Raw genomic sequence first — 15,229 nt, forward strand, 5'->3', positions numbered from 1 at the left:
TCTCTCTCTGTCTCTCTCTCTGTCTCTGTCTCTCTCTCTCATCTCTCTCTGTCTCTCTCTGTCTCTCTCTCTGTCTCTCTCTGTCTCTCTCTCTGTCTCTCTCTGTCTCTGTCTCTGTCTCTCTCTGTCTCTGTCTCTCTCTGTCTATCTCTCTGTCTCTCTGTTTCTCTCTGTCTCTCTCTGTCTCTGTCTCTCTCTCTGTCTCTGTCTCTGTCTGTCTCTCTCTCTGTCTCTGTCTCGCTCTGTCTCTCTGTCTCTGTCTCTCTCTGTCTCTGTCTCTCTCTCTGTCTCTGTCTCTCTGTCTCTCTCTGTCTCTGTCTCTCTCTGTCTCTGTCTCTGTCTGTCTCTGTCTCTCTCTCTCTCTCTCTCTCTCTCTCTCTCTCTCTCTCTCTCTGTCATCCCTGTCTCTAGCTCAGTCATTGTCTCCGTCAGTATTTCCATGTCTGTCTCTATCTCCGTGGGTGTCTCTCTGTTCTGTCCTTAATGCCAGCCCTTTGCCCTCACTGCCCCTCTTCCCAGAGCTTCTCACAGACCCTGCCTACCTGTCAACTCCAGACCACCGTGTGTGTGTGTGTGTGTGTGTGTGTGTGTGTGTGTGTGTCCCTTGCTGTCACACAGGCAGGATCTGGGCTGAGCTCCATGACTGTCCAGGCAGGGCCCAGTGGGACAGGTCTACCATGGCCTCAGCCTGCCTGGCGCCTGCTGACCCCTCCCCACCTACCCTGTGGTGCCGGTCTGGGGAGCAGCAGGAAGTGGGGTCAGGGGCTGGGAAGCAGCCATTCTCCAGCCCCCCGCCCAGGTTAAGGGCCCAGCTTCCCGGGGAGGTCCTGCTCCTTGGAGCTGCCTTCCTGTTTGACCTTCCTGAATCATGCTGGTGCAGGGGAGGGGCCCACCCAGGCCTCAGAGACAGGCCCCTCTCTCTGGGCCTCGGTTTCCCCATCCTGCTTCCAACCTCTGCTAGCCTTGCTTTCTGCTTCTGACAAAGCACCTTGGCCCACCCTTCCTGGCTGCATTCCTTTATTCCATCCTGGGGAGACTGAGGCACAGGCAGACCACACCTGAGGTCATCTGAAGGCAAACTTGGGCCAATGCACGTTTTTCTTCCTGTGTGCTGGGGTTTGGGTGGGGCCACAGCTAGACCAGCTCCACCCCCCAAGATGGGCAAAGCCCCCTGGACGACAGGGGTGGGCAGAGGCTGCATGAGACGGCAGATGCGCGGGTCTGGATGGTCCTCCACAGCAGCCCGGGTGACCATGTGCATCTGATGTCACCTTGGACCTGTTTGAGCAACGGGCCACAGAGGCAGTGGCGAAACAGAGACCAGGGAGAGGCCAGAAAGATGTTCCTGGACTGGGTGACTGCAGCTGCCTGGCCAGGGTCCAGCCCAGACCTCTCTGCAGACCCCAGACTGAAGTCTCCCTGTGGAGCAATGAACGTATGCAGCTGGTGACTTGTCCCAACTCCACAGAGACCCCAGTCCTGGGCCCCCATATCCCGGAGGGTGCTGGCCCGCTCTCTGGAGTCTTTCCACCACTCAAGGGAGGACACCTGGAGCCTGACCAGATATTCCTGCCCCAGCAGCTCTGACCCAGGCCTGGCCCTCCTCTGCTCTGCAGCCTGCCTGGGCCCAGGTCAGGCCAGGAAAGCCCCTTGGGAACCCCCAGAGCAGCAGACGGGGCGGGGGTGGAGAGGCCCAGGCACGCTACTTAAGCTGCTGCCTGCCACCGTGGGAGACACAGGGACAGGATGCTACGGGGCCTCAAGCTGCTGCTGGCCTTGTCACTGGGGCTACTGCAGCTGAGCGAGGGTGAGTGGGTGAGGGGGATGGGCTGGGAGCAGAGAGGTACAGGGGAAGGAGGGGGCCAGGGAAAGGGAGAGTGGGGGAGGGTCCAGCTGGGGTTCTGTGGCCGAGCCTTCGTCCCCACAGGCCAGCCTCTGCTTGTGGAGCCCCAGGAGCGTGTGGTGGCAGTGGCCCTGGGCACATCACAGAAGCTGACCTGCAGCCTGGCCTGTGCCCACGGCCCAGCAGCCGTACACTGGCGGGGCCTGGACACCAGCCTGGGCGCTGTGCAGTCGGACCCTGGCCTCAGCGTGCTCTGGCTGCTGCACGCCTCCCTGGCGGATGCGGGCACCCGAGTGTGCAGAGGCTCCTGTGGAGGCCGCACCTTCCAACACCAAGTGGAAGTCCTGGTGTACGGTGAGCCATGTGCACCCTGGCCCCAGAGACCCTCAGGGACAGCCAGCCCAGGGCACTGCCCTCAATGCCTGTAACCCCAGACCTGGGCCTGGCACCCTTCATCCTGTGCCACGGTCACGCCACCAGAGCCGGGCTGACCTCAGGGCCCCTATGCCCACAGCATTCCCGGAGCAGCTGACTGTTTCTCCTGCTGTCCTGAAGCCTGGGCAGGACAGGGAGGTGGCTTGCACAGCCCACAGTGTCACTCCCTGGGGCCCAGATGCCCTCTCCTTCTCCCTGCTCTGGAGGGACCAGGAGCTGGAGGGCATCCAGGTCCTGGACCGGGAGGAGGTGGAGGAAGAGGAGGCATCCCTGAAGGCTGAGGGCCCGCTGTTCCGAGTGACCCAGCGCTGGCTTCTGCCTACCCTGAGGACCCTTGACCCAGCCACCCTGCGCTGCCAGGCCACCATGCAATTACCCTTCTTAGAACTGAGCCACCACCGGCCCCTTCCAGGTGAGCAGCTGCTCCTGGCCACCCCTAGCCCAAACGCACCCCGGTGCCCACCCTCACCTGTGTGTCCCAGGAGGTGCCCAACCATGGGGCACTTGGGAAGATCAGACACCATCTCCACTGCACCACCCTGTGGCAAGCAGCAAGCAAGTCATTAACTCAACAGCTGTGTCCTGAGCATCTTCACCTTGCACACCCTAGGGTGCCACCCGTCCTCAGCCCTTCCCCCTCTTCCTTCCTCCTTCCTCCTCTTCCTCCTCCTCCTCCCCCTCCTCCTTTTTCACCTTCTCCTCCTCCTCCTCCCCCTCCCCCTTCTTTTTGAGAGAGGGTCTTGCTATGCAGTTCAAGTTGAACTTGAGCTCACTTTGTAGCCCAGGGTGGTCTTGAACTTGCAAGGATCTTCCTCCCTCAGCCTCCCAAGTGCTGGGATCACAGGCGTGCGCCACCACGCCCCACTGTTGTCCCGTCATTGTTTCTCCACACCCTTCATCAACACCTGATGTCCTCTGGGTCCTGTTGTATCCATGATCTGTCCCCCACTGCCAGCTGCACAGAACAGGGAATCTATGTCCCATGCAGGGCTGTGTCCCCAACAGCTGAACTGGACCCTGGCACACAGCGGCCACCTCATTCATCCTTGTGACTGATGTGTGTGCTCTGGGCAGCAGGCATACTGGGGCATGGAGTGCAGGCCAAAGCCAGGGAGGCGTGCCATGTGACAAAGGGGCAGCTGGGCTCCTGAGGTGTTTTATAGACCCTGCAAGCCAGGCCTCATGGCACATACCTATCATCCTGGCACTCTGGGATGCTGAGGCAGGAATGAGCCAAGTTTCAGCCCAGCCTGGGCAACTCAGCAGAATCCTGTCTCAGAACGTAAAACTGAGCTCAGGGGCGGACACTTACTTGTCCGGCGTATGTGAGGCCCAGAACGCCATCCCCAGGACTGCACAAAACCAAAAAAGGAAGAGAGGCTGGGAGAAGAGGAAGGTGGTGGCTCAGGATCCCCACCTGATTCTGCCGTGAGGTTTGGCAGTTACCAGAGTGACCTGGAAGGGGTTTCGAGGCTCCACTCCACCCCCATCCAGAGGGGGATGCTCAGGGAAGTGAGGGTCCTGGGGTTGCACTAGAAAAACTGCTGCTCTGTGTCCCAGTCCTGTTCAACCAGACCACTCCGGAGCCCCCCAGCCTGTCCTCACCAGAGGCCCCCAGTCCAACCTTGCTGAAGAGCTCTGATCTGACCTCGCTGGAACCCCCTGACTCCACCTCCACAGCGCACCCCAAGCCCATCTCCACAGCGCACCCCGACTTCATCTCCACAGCGCATGCCAGCTCTACCTCCACAGCGCACTCCACCTTCATCTCCACAGTGCACCCCAACTCCACCTCCATAGCACACCCCAACCCCATCTCCACAGAGCACCCTGACTTCTCCCCACAGAGCTCCCCTGAGCAGGCCTTCTCAAACAGCCCTAGTAGTCCCCGCAGCTGCTACCCCGAGATCCACCAGGCACCTCCAACAGCAATGGGGAAGGCGGCTGGCTGGGGGCTGCTATGCCAGGCATCCTGTGGGCATGGCGTGACCGTGCGCTGGACCCTGGCTCCCGGGGGCCTGGCTGCCTATGAGAACAGGGAAGCTGGCACCTGGGCATGGCTGAGTGTACCGCTGATGACCAACCCCACACCCAAGGGTTGGTTCCAGTGCCGCCTGGAGCCTGGTGGCCAGGTGGCCAGCCTGTATGTGCAGGGCCAGAATGCAGTCCCAAGTACCTGTAAGTTCTGGTGCCTAAGGGTGGGAACTGGGAAGGATGGACTCCCTGGGATTCAAAACTAGACAAGCCTGGTGTAGTGGTGCATGCCTATAATCCCAGCATTCAGGAGGATGAGGCAGGAGCATTGCTTTGACTTTGAGGCCAGCCTGAACTACATAGCAAAACCCTGCCTCAAACAAACAAACAATAACTTTAGACAAGAAATGGACCTGCCTTGTTTAGCCTCAGTTTTCCTATCTGACCAGTGGGCTTCCATGGCTAGAGATTTCTGTAGATTTTCAGCTTTATAGACTGAGAAGAAAGCCTACAGAGGGGCCAGGGAGATAGCTCAGTGGAATAAGTGCTTCTCTGGCAAGCGTAAGGGCCTGAGTTCAATTCCCAGTTCCGCAAAAAAAAAAAAAAAAAAGAAAGAAAGAAAAAGAAAGCCTACAGAACAAAAACAGAAATAGAAGGGCTGGTGAGATAGTTCATCTGACAAAGCGCCTGCTTAGGCAAGTGCAGGGGCCAGAGTTCGATCCCTGGCACCACCACATGCCATGCCAGCTCTGCCCCCAGGTGCACTAAGCCAGTGACAGAGTCCAAGCACGGTAGTGCGTGCCTGTAATCCCAGCACTGGGAAGGGTTAAAGCAGGAGGATCACTATGAGTCCAAGCTTTGTAATGAGACCTTGTGCGTACACACACACACACACACACACACACAGATCCAGGAGCCAGGGTTGGTGGTGCACACCTGCAACTGCAGCACTCAGGAACAGGAGGCTGAGGAAGAAGGATTACTGTGAGTTTGAGGCCAGCCTGAGCTACACGGTGAGATTAAGACAAATCTAGACCACAAAGCAAGACCCTATTTCAAAAAAAAATTAAATAAAAAAGAGCAAGGCATGGTGGTTCTTGCTTGTGATCCAAGCATTGTGGGAGGCTGAAGCAGGCAAATCACAAATTTGAACTCAGCCTGGGCAACTTACCAAATCAGTGAGACCCTGTCTCAAAATTCTAACCTCAGCATTACAAAGAGAATGAGGGAGAGAAAAAAGAGAAATAAAATTCAACATAAAAATATACAAACCTGGGATGGTGAGATAGCTCAATGGACTAAGAGCCTGCTTAGGCAAGTGCAGGGGCTGGGGTTCAATCCCCAACTCCACATGCCATGCTAGCCCCATCCCCGGGGTACACTGAGCTGGCCACCAAGACTGAGTATGGTGGTGCACACCTGTAATCCCAGCACTGGGAAGGCTGAAAACAGGAGGATCACTAGGAGTCTGCGCTGTGTAGAGACCCTGTAGCAAATACAAAAGAAAGAAAGAAAGAAAGACAGACAGACAGAAAAGAATGAACCTGGGTATCTCCATTATTTTTAATAATGTGTTGAGTTTTTCACATGAAGTCATGGAAAGATAGCATGGCTCTGCAGGCAGTTTTTTGCATTCAACCATCTCCATGTCACACACAGATGTGGCCAGTGGCCACCTTGCTCAACAGGTCTATCTTGTAAGGTCCTGGTTACACTTGAGCAGGTTCATTGAGAATCTCTTGTGAGACCTCAGGACCCAGGGTTGGTGTGGGCTGCTGTGGATCTTCCAGAAGCACCCAGGCCCCTGACCGCCCACCTCCTGCTCTTCCAGCATCCAGCCCTGAGGTTGCCCAGCCATCTGCAGCTCTGTGGCTAGGCAGTGTGGCGCTGGGGCTGCTGCTGCTGCTCACCCTGGTTACCCGTCACCTGTGGAAACATTGCTGGCCAGCAGCCAGGGACCTCCCGCACCCACCTGTCTGTTTGGGACTGCTGCCTGTACAGGACTCTGAGGGGGTGGTTGGCCTCGCCCCCAACCACCTGCAGGGCTGATTGTGAGTTCGCTGTTCCTGGTGGTCAACATACCTGTGACCCCGTCCATAGCTGGCTGGGCTGCCACCACCCTGCGGGTCCACTGCTGGAGAATAAAGGCCACATGCCCTGACTACTGGCGACTCCTGTCATGTTGGGAGAATACCAAGACAGCCGAATATCTCTGACTGTACCCTGCACTGGGTGACAGCCCAGCGACAGACATCCACACGTCCTCTGAGGCCAGGATGGGGAAACCTGGAGAGCCTGCTGCTGGGAGACGCCAGGCTTATACGTGCTTCTGTGTAAGGGGCCACTGCAATTTAATGAGAAACTAAGCATCTCCAAGGGACTAGAGAATTGTTTGTTGGGGGGTAATGGGGACAGACATGGAGGAGCGATTTATGGAGGGGTGGCTTGTTTTAGGGAGAGTAGGGACTGGGAGGGGTAGGAGAGCAGCTATAAATGAGATCAACAGTTGAAGGGCTGACGATTCCTGACAGGAAAAGAGGAACTTGGGCATTGGGGAGCCCCAGTGGCTGAGTTTACAGCTATAGCATACGCGATAGTAGAATGCCCCATCTGGTGGTCAGGAAGAGTAACAGACTAGGGCAGCGCAAAGCAAACAGGCTGCTAGGCTGGGTGGCAGAAATTGGGTCAGCACCGACCCCCAATCCAGCGTCCTGAACAGAGACAGGGAGACTGAGTGTTGGGCTGAACTCGTCTAGGCCAAGCCAATAGACTGCGACCAGCACCTGAAAAGATCCTGGAGGCGGCGCTCATCCTCCCGCTCACTAAATTGTATTTCTGTGGTACCCAGGGAGACTGGTTGCTTAGAGACTATGTTAATGAAGGACTCGCCCACTATCAAGATGGCAAGCAATACGGCTTCATGCCAGAAATCAAACCCTGCTTAGGGAGCCATCTTGGAATCTGGCAAAGTTCTGGCTCAGGACTAACTCCAAGAGCTCTAATAAGTACAGTATTTAAAAAAGAGAAGTAAAGGGTAATACCAACTAGACATTCGGAAAAGGGTGGCTTTTTATTTCCTGGAGTCTCCCCGGTGGAGAAAAGGGTGTCCAGGCGCCATCTGCCCTTAACCAAGATGACCGTCCTGGGGCCTCGGCGCGCCGTGGAATACGGCAATGCTTCCGGCCCCACTGCCCTCAGCGAACATGGCGGCAGTGGAGAAGCGGCGGCCGGTGGTGACACCGGCGGCCAGTTTCACAGACAGTGGCCGGCCGTCGGTGTCCCGGACGGCGACAGCAGTCGAGAACGAGGAGGACTTCCTGCAACAGCTCGGCGTGACGGAGATGCTGCGCGCGGCCCTGCTGAAGGTGCTGGAGGCGCGGCCCGAGGAGCCCGTCGCCTTTCTGGCACACTACTTCGAGAACATGGGCCTGCGCTCGCCGGCCAACGGCGGCGCCGGGGAGCCCCCGGGGCAGCTCCTGCTGCAGCAGCAACGCCTGGGCCGCGCGCTGTGGCACCTTCGCCTGGCTCATCACTCGCAGAGGTGCGAAACAGCGCACGGGGGCGGGGGGGGGGGAGGTGCTATGGCTGGACCTCAATTCCCGGCGTGTGTCGCGTTGAACCTCCGCTCTCTGCCCAGGCTCCTTAGTGGGCACTCTGGAAGTTGTAGTTCTTGTGCTCCAAGGTCGGGGCAGCTTGCGCTTGGTTCAGACTACAACACCCAGAGTGCCATATGTAGACCCCCGCCAGGCTCCGGCACACAGCTCTCTGGGTGTTGTAGTCTGCACAGTCCTGGCAGTGAGGGCGTTTGGGCTTGATGGAGGTGGAAAGGGTTCGATCAGGGGTCTACTTTGCCGCTACCTTTACACTTCCCTTCTATGGTTGCCATTTTTTTATTTGGCTTGGCTCAAATTGGGCTTTGCATGCGGGGAATGGACCCAGGGCCTCACACTTATGAGACATATATGTACCACTGTGCTGCACTCCCAGCCCCAGCCCCTCTGGCTTTGAATGTCCTAGATGGAGAAAGTACTAGGTTCCGGGTCACAGAGCAGTCCTGCCCACCCGCCTCTGGCAGTCACCCCCCCCCCCAGCAGCTCCGTGTCATCCTGATCTGTTAAGCCAAAACCAAGAACTGTAGGTTGGGCCTGAAGATAGGTGATGCAGAAGCTACCTTATTAGCACCCGAGCATGGGACTGCAGCCTTGGGAAGGTCTAGGATGGATCCAGATCTTGTGGGGTGCAGGGGCCCTGCTGGTTACACATCTCCCAAGGCCTGGGAAAGTGGCTGATGTCACCCTTGGCATCACTGTGGATTGAGAACAACTCACTTGACAGGTTTCAGTCAGAAGGGTCACTGACTGGAGGTATAAGCTGGTATCTCAGGTGTCTTAGTTACTTTCTTCATTGCTGGGACAAAAAAACCTAACCTACAGCTTAACAAAGAGCTTTACCCATTAGGCTCACGTTTTACAGTTTTGGAGGGTTTTTTTTAATGTATTTAGTAAAGGGTCTACAGGGTCTCACTACACAGATCAGACTTGTAGTGATCCTCCTGTTTTCAGTCTCCCAAATGCTGGGATTACAGGCAGGTGCCACCATGCCCAGTCTCAATCACTGTCTCAACATGCCCCAGGGGCGGGGCCAACACAGCATGGGATTGAACCCCATCCCACAGTGCCTGCCTAAGAAGGCACTTTAGTCTGCTAAGCTATCTGGCTGGCCCTAGAGTTTTAATCCTTGCATGCCATCAGCATATCAGACAGTAGGACCTGGGTAGAGGAGAGCTACTTACCTCATGGCAGACAGGAAGCAGAGAGTAGAGGGCAGTGCTGGGGAGGAAAGTAAATCCTTCTAGGCCATGCCCCAGGGATCCCTCTTCCAACCAGATCCCACCTCCTAACAGTAAGTCAGCTATAGCTGTAACCCAGGCACCTTCCAAAAGCCCTATGAGCACAGGGGGCTCTTGGGGGACATCGAGATATAAACCATAAAACAGGGGTCCCTGGAAGCAGAGCCCAAAGCTGGTGTGTGTATGGTGTTGCCACAGGGGTAAACCCCAGAGAGAATAGGAGAAAGCCAGAGCAGAGCCCTGATGATTCTGGCTCCCCCCAGGGCAGAGGCTCCCAGGATTCCCAGAGAGGCTGCGTTGGAGAACAGAGCAAGACAGTTCCACACAGGGACCAAGGGAGCTCGGGTGTCCTGAGGTGACAGCAGGCTAGGAGACTGACAGGGAGAGGTCTGTGGAAGGTAGATGCCACAGTGTCCTCAAGGGCTGAGCTGGTGGGCCTGCTGAGGCTGGGGTGGGGCGTGCTGATGTCAAGAACATTGCCAGAGTAGCTTGCCTACAGGAGTCAAAGCAGGGGGTAAGCAGAGGGGCTGCACCTGAGGTGAAGGCCTGGAACTGGAGGCATCTGCAAGGGGCTGTGTGGAGCTCACAACTATCCTCTCAGGAGCCCCAGCCTTGGAGAACCATAAGAGTGACTGGCAGGCAAGACCCAAGATGAAGGAGCCAGGAGAATGTGGCATGTCAGCCATCCAGAAAAGACTCTTCCAAGGAGGAAAAACAGCCACTGGCAAGGCCAACATGGATCGTTGCCTGGGCTGAGCACTGCCCCAGTACTCACCTTATTTTTTTTTTTTAAATTTTTGGCAGAACTGGGGATTGGACTCAGACCCTTGTGCTTGCCAGGGAAGCATTTATTCTACTGAGCCATCTCCCCGTCCCAGTACTCACCTTATAACATCACAGATGAACATATTTATATTAATCTCCTAAGGCTGTAGCAACAAAGTGCCACAAGCTCAATGGCTCAAAATACTGGATATGTATTCTTAGAAGTTGAAGAGGCCAGAAGTCTGAAATCAAAGTGTCACCAGGACCTTGTTCCCTATGGAGACTCCAGGGGAGGGTCCTTTCTGCCTTTTTTGGTTGTGCTGACCACGGAAAGTCCTTGGGGCCACGTTACCCCATACCCCTTATCACGTGACCTCTGTGTTCTCTGCCCTCTTTAAAGCACACCAGCTATTAGACTTACAGCTGACCCTGCCTACCTGGTGACGTCTGCAAAGGTCCTGTTTGGAGGCCATATTCTCCAAGTCCAGATGGTGAGATAGGGTCACCAATCACCTCAGGACAGGAACATTGCACCACCAGCTGGTGGCAGTGCAGAACGGCAGGGGACACAACAGTCAGTCACAGGCCTGCCAGTGACAGGCTGAGCCCCTTCCTCCAGAGCCCCTGAAGAGAAGGATCCCTATTCTGCCTTCCAGGGTACTACCAGGATGTGTGTTGCTCACTTTGTACTGAAATCAGGGATTGGCAAAATGGAGCATAGTGTTAGCAGTGCTGGGCTTTGAATGCCTCTGTTCAGAGCCAGCCATCACCCACAGTCCTGGGACTGTCCGGCCACTGGAGATGGTGGCTCCAGATAGCCCTAGTTTCCCATCACTCCCTGGATCCCCGCCATCCTTAGCATAATCAGCCCTGGCCACTAGCTGCTTCTGGCATCAGTGCACACTACTCAAAATGGGTGTCGCAAAGAGGTGGGAGTCACCATCCAGAAGACGCTCAATTAGAACCCAAGCTTCAGGGTAGGGGGAGCCATCCACAGACACAGCTCGCTCCTACAGGGTGACACAGGCAGAGTAAGTTCCTCTGCAGATCTGACTGCGGAGGGTGCAGTGGGACTGAGTCATTGGGCCAGGTCCAACATCTATCGCAGCCGCAGCAAGTATCTCCCGGAGCTGTTCTGGGGAGAAGTCACGCCCTTTGTAGGTGCTCTGAAGAAGTGCAAAGCACTCACCACCCCAGGAGCTGAGGGAATCCTGAGATGACAAGCAGGTGGCAAGTGACACTGGCCAGGGAGGAAGAGTAGCAATGACAGCCTTGGTGTCTCCCCTGGGCTCCTGCCTAACTGACCCTCCAAGTTCCCTGGAGCAGGGACAGGAAGTGCTCTTCAGAGGCCACCAGGGGGCAGAGCAGAAGCCAGGCTCTGAGAGTAGTGCCCGAGGCCACCATGTTGCTGACTCTGGCAGCCAGAGGGACACTGACTATGCACTGACTCTCTACAGGTCATCACCAGGAAACATACAGGCCACCCCATGCCAGTCCCTCTTGGCCTCAGACCTCTGTGGGGAGTCCTGAGCACTGCAGGGTGCCAAGGAGTCCCTAGCAGGCTAATGGCTCTCCAGTCGTGACAGCCATTACTATTCCGTGATCCCTACAAAAAGGCTACTGGTCAGAGGTGGGCTGTCAGCATGCAGGGCCCTTTCTGGAGACATCTGTGAACACACTCTGTCCTTTTTATATCAAATGCTGTCAAGCCCTGTGTTCTGGTCTCATAGGTGCCCAGTGGTCTCTGTCCCCATTCTACAGATTGAACCACAGTGGAGCTCGGCCTTATGCTCAAGCCCAGAGCCCACCCCATCTTGGCTCTGCCTGCCAGTTAGCTGCCCATGATTCAGCAGGAGCTGCCTGGGCATCCCCAGCAGGGCAGCTGCAAGGTGGCTGGGCATGAGCATCGATGCCAGTCCCTCTTACCCAATCCCTTGGCCCTGCCCAGGTCTCGGCAGGCTGTGAATTCACACCCTGCGTGTCTTCCTGTCATGAGTCCTGAACATATGGTAAATAGCACCTGGCTAATGTGGCGGCGGAGGTGAGGGACACCGGGCCCCTCCCATGAGCCAGGCACAGCCTTACGCTCCTGGTGCCACGTCCATCCACCCTCACAGGAATCCTGAGGGAAGGGGTTGGTCCACATTCTCCAGATGAAGAAAGCAAGGTCAGAGTTCAGGGATTTGCAAGACCACGAGGCCTGGAAGTGGAGGAAGAATACTAGAAGGATGGTCAGCACGGGGCAAAGCACACATCACAGCGCCTGGCAGCTGTCTGAGGAACCAGAGGACCAGGGTCCCCCCACCATGAAGCCAGAGACGTCAGAATTAGTGCCAGAGAGCTGTGGGTGGACAGAAGGCAGATGCCTCTGGCCTGAGAGCTGGCAGATGGAAACCAGGGCACAGAGCTGAGTGCAATTCCACCCACACACATTTCAGTCAGAAACTGGGCATAGTGAGGCCTACCTGTCATCCTAGAACTCGGAAGGCTTAGGCAGGAGAATCCCTGCAAGTTCAAGGCCATCCTGGGCGACATAGCAAGACTCCCTCTTAAAACAGACAAAGGGTGTGTTGGCCACAAGCAGATACATCACACACAATTCCTAAACATACACAATTCCTCTGTGGCTTTGCTACAAAGAGCATCTGTGGGAATGTAGGGATCCGTTGGTCTCAGCGCCATCAGTTCTACCCAGGGAGACACGGCGGCAGGAATGAGAAAGACAGACAAGAAGATAAAAGCAGGGCTAGGCAGTCACTTGTCTGCCTGATGGGCAACCACACAAGAAAATGGTCCTTTATTTATGCTTTTACAAAGTTAGTAACCCGTGACAAAAGTTGCCAACTGACTGATAGCTGACCTTAACCAGACAGGATGTTTATCTCAGGACTGAGCTAACTTGTTTGCTTTAGGCACTGAGGCCTAGTCCCACCTACACACATTTGATCAATTTCCAAGTTTCCTGGATCCCAACACAGGAAGGCTCCACTGCACCTTTGGGATTGCCTTCTGAGTGCCAAGATTACTCTGTGCCACCATACCCAGCTTCCACAGTGTTATTTTGGCATGAGAGTACACAGCCCCAGGACAAGGAGCAGGGCTCTGGGAACAGGGCAGTGACTTTTTTTTTTTTTTTTCAGTCCTAAAGATGGAACCCAAGGCCTCCCCCATGCTAGGCAGGTGCTCACCACTGAGCTACACCCTCAGCCCTTTTTATTTTGAGCTAGGATCTTGTTAAGTCACCTGTTGTCATCAAACTCACAATCCTACTGCCCCAGCTTCCCAAGTGGCTGAGATAACAGGCATGTCCCACTGTGCCTTGCTGGTAGTGGCTCTGAAAGTGCCCAGAAAGGGGACCACAGGTGACTTCCATTCACATCCCTCAGCCAAAGCAAGTCACACAGCTCTGCCCAGCTCCAAAGCAGGAAGAGCTACCCCAGAGCTCTGGAACTGGCGCCGGGTGCTGCAGAACTCGGAGCCACCCATGCAGCAAGAAAGCACAGATGGAAGTGGGACTTCGAGGACAGCTCAGGAAAGACAGTGGCATCTGCCTGGCTCCATGTGACACCACTTGTTCATGTGTTGGGGGGCTAAAGCCACTCCAGGCTAGAGCCATGGGACCCCAGTAAGTGCTGGGAAACAGAGGTGGCCTGATCCAAGCGCCACCGCCATAGCCTGGCCGTTTCCATGCTGTGACAGGACTTTGGAAGGCAAGCTCTCTGGCCCTGACCTGGGCAGCAGCAAGGACCTAGGGGTCCAGAGGCAGTGCTGAGTGCCTACTCTGTGCCAGGCCTGGAAGGCAAAGCCACAAAGTCAGGGTGCAGTGTGACATGAGCCCATCGCTCATCTCAGAGCCGACCCCATAGGGATGGGTGAACCCTGGATGCCCCTCAGGGATTCTCTGCCTGACCATCAGCCTGCTCAGAGCCTCAGTTTACTCACGCATTGCACTACAGTCCTCACTCTCACGACCCTGGGCCACAGGAGGGTTGGGGAGAGCCACACAGGAACCCATGGCCACATCTGTCAGGATGGGGGCAGAGGAGGAATGCAGCATGCTGGGGCCAGTTTCTGCCAGAACATCAGCGCCTGCCTGGGGCAGGGAGCAGCCTGGTGCTGGGGGCATGATGGTGCATGCCTGTCATCCCAGCACTCTGGCAGGCCTAGGCAGGAGGATCACAAGTCTGGCCCCAGCCTGAGCAACTCAGCAACCTAGTGAGATGGTCTCAGGATGAAAGGTAGAAAAGGCTGGGGATGTAGCTCAGTACAAAGGCCCTGGGTTCCATCCCCCAGTGCCCCCCCACAAAGGGAGTTAGAAGCAACATCTGCAGGAAACAGATGGAGAAGGGGGTTGTGAAGCCTTTGGGTGGAGGTGCAGTCATACCTGAGGTTGGCCTGGCCTGGCACATGGTGTCAGGCGAGCCGGTTCCCCAACACCCTGTTACCCCATCTTCAGGACAGCCTTCAATAACAACGTCAGCGTGGCCTATGAATGCCTGAGTGCTAGTGGGCGCAAGAAGAAACCAGGGCTGGACGGGCGGACCTACAGCGAGCTACTGCGGCGCATCTGCCGCGACGGCCAGGCCCCAGAGGAGGTCGTGGCACCACTACTGCGAAAGATCCAGTGCCGCGACCATGAGGCTGTGCCACTGGGCGTGTTCAGGGCCGGCATGCTCACCTGTTTTGTACTGCTGGAGTTTGTGGCACGGGCTGGTGCCCTGTTCCAGCTGCTGGAGGCCCCAGGGCTGGCTGCTGCTGACCGCTGCGTGGGCCAGGCTGTGCTGGACACCCTGGAGGGTGCCCTGGGTGCTGGGGACCATGCCACCACCCCTGCCTGCTACCTGGAGGCTGGCTCACGCCTGGGGCCCGACAACCTGGCACTGGCCATGGACCGTGCAGCAGCCGGGAGGAGGCCCAGCTCCCCCATGGCCCGGGAGGAGTTCCTGAAGAAGGCAGCCACCCTCTTCATCGCCAAGGTCAAGCCAGTGGGTTAGGCCCACCCTATGCTCCCCAGACCTCAACCCTAACCAGGACCTGGGACATCTGCCAGCTAGAACCCTTCTCCCTACCCCTGGCCAGCCTCCTGCCTGCCCCAGGCCCTGCGCAGCAGAAATAAAATGTGTCAAGGCCACCCCTTGTGTGTGTCTGTGTATGACTGCTGTACCACCACCACCACCAGTCTAACAAATCAGAAAACATTTCTTGTTAGCCCTGTAGTCCCAGCACTTTGGGAGGCTGAAGCAGGAGGACTGCAAGTTTGAGCCCAGCCTGGGCAACTGAGAAATTTAGTAAGGTCTGTCTTGAAAATAGGGCTGGGGGCTGGAGAGATGGCTCAGTGGTCTAAAGCACCTACCTGAATCAAG

The 15,229-nt window shown here is 56.4% G+C and overlaps 2 protein-coding genes and 1 long non-coding RNA gene across 3 annotated transcripts in view; 2 read left to right on the forward strand and 1 right to left on the reverse strand.

The window, feature by feature from the left end:
- The first annotated feature begins 1,669 nt into the window (after positions 1–1,669).
- Positions 1,670–6,301, forward strand: Madcam1 (mucosal vascular addressin cell adhesion molecule 1). Its single transcript, XM_023716892.1, has 5 exons — positions 1,670–1,807; positions 1,928–2,197; positions 2,358–2,690; positions 3,839–4,450; positions 6,084–6,301. The coding sequence occupies exons 1-5, from the start codon at positions 1,747–1,749 to the stop codon at positions 6,299–6,301; spliced, it is 1,494 nt and encodes a 497-aa protein (XP_023572660.1). The 5' UTR covers positions 1,670–1,746.
- Positions 6,302–7,394: 1,093 nt separating this feature from the next.
- Tpgs1 (tubulin polyglutamylase complex subunit 1) lies at positions 7,395–14,991 on the forward strand. The gene is made up of 2 exons (XM_004632644.3): positions 7,395–7,793; positions 14,323–14,991. The coding sequence occupies exons 1-2, from the start codon at positions 7,426–7,428 to the stop codon at positions 14,858–14,860; spliced, it is 906 nt and encodes a 301-aa protein (XP_004632701.2). The 5' UTR covers positions 7,395–7,425; the 3' UTR covers positions 14,861–14,991.
- Positions 7,817–15,229, reverse strand: part of LOC111817156 — a 12,450-nt gene continuing 5,037 nt past the window's right edge. Inside the window, exons 2-3 of the long non-coding RNA XR_002821411.1 lie at positions 9,045–9,081; positions 7,817–7,961 (exon numbers count right to left, since the gene is read on the reverse strand). This is a non-coding gene — a long non-coding RNA (uncharacterized LOC111817156). The remainder of the gene's footprint in view (positions 7,962–9,044; positions 9,082–15,229) is intronic.

This window comes from Octodon degus, unplaced genomic scaffold (genome assembly GCF_000260255.1).
Source record: "Octodon degus isolate 3935 unplaced genomic scaffold, OctDeg1.0 scaffold00050, whole genome shotgun sequence".
In the NCBI taxonomy this organism is placed as follows: Eukaryota; Metazoa; Chordata; class Mammalia; order Rodentia; family Octodontidae; genus Octodon; species Octodon degus.

Coding starts and splice junctions, on each gene's coding strand:
- Madcam1 (XM_023716892.1), top strand. CDS start 1,747: ATGCTACGGGGCCTCAAGCTGCTGCTGGCCTTGTCACTGGGGCTACTG. Junction 2,198..2,357: donor AGTGGAAGTCCTGGTGTACG/GTGAGCCATGTG, acceptor CTATGCCCACAG/CATTCCCGGAGCAGCTGACT. Junction 2,691..3,838: donor CCACCACCGGCCCCTTCCAG/GTGAGCAGCTGC, acceptor TCTGTGTCCCAG/TCCTGTTCAACCAGACCACT.
- Tpgs1 (XM_004632644.3), top strand. CDS start 7,426: ATGCTTCCGGCCCCACTGCCCTCAGCGAACATGGCGGCAGTGGAGAAG. Junction 7,794..14,322: donor CTGGCTCATCACTCGCAGAG/GTGCGAAACAGC, acceptor CCCCATCTTCAG/GACAGCCTTCAATAACAACG.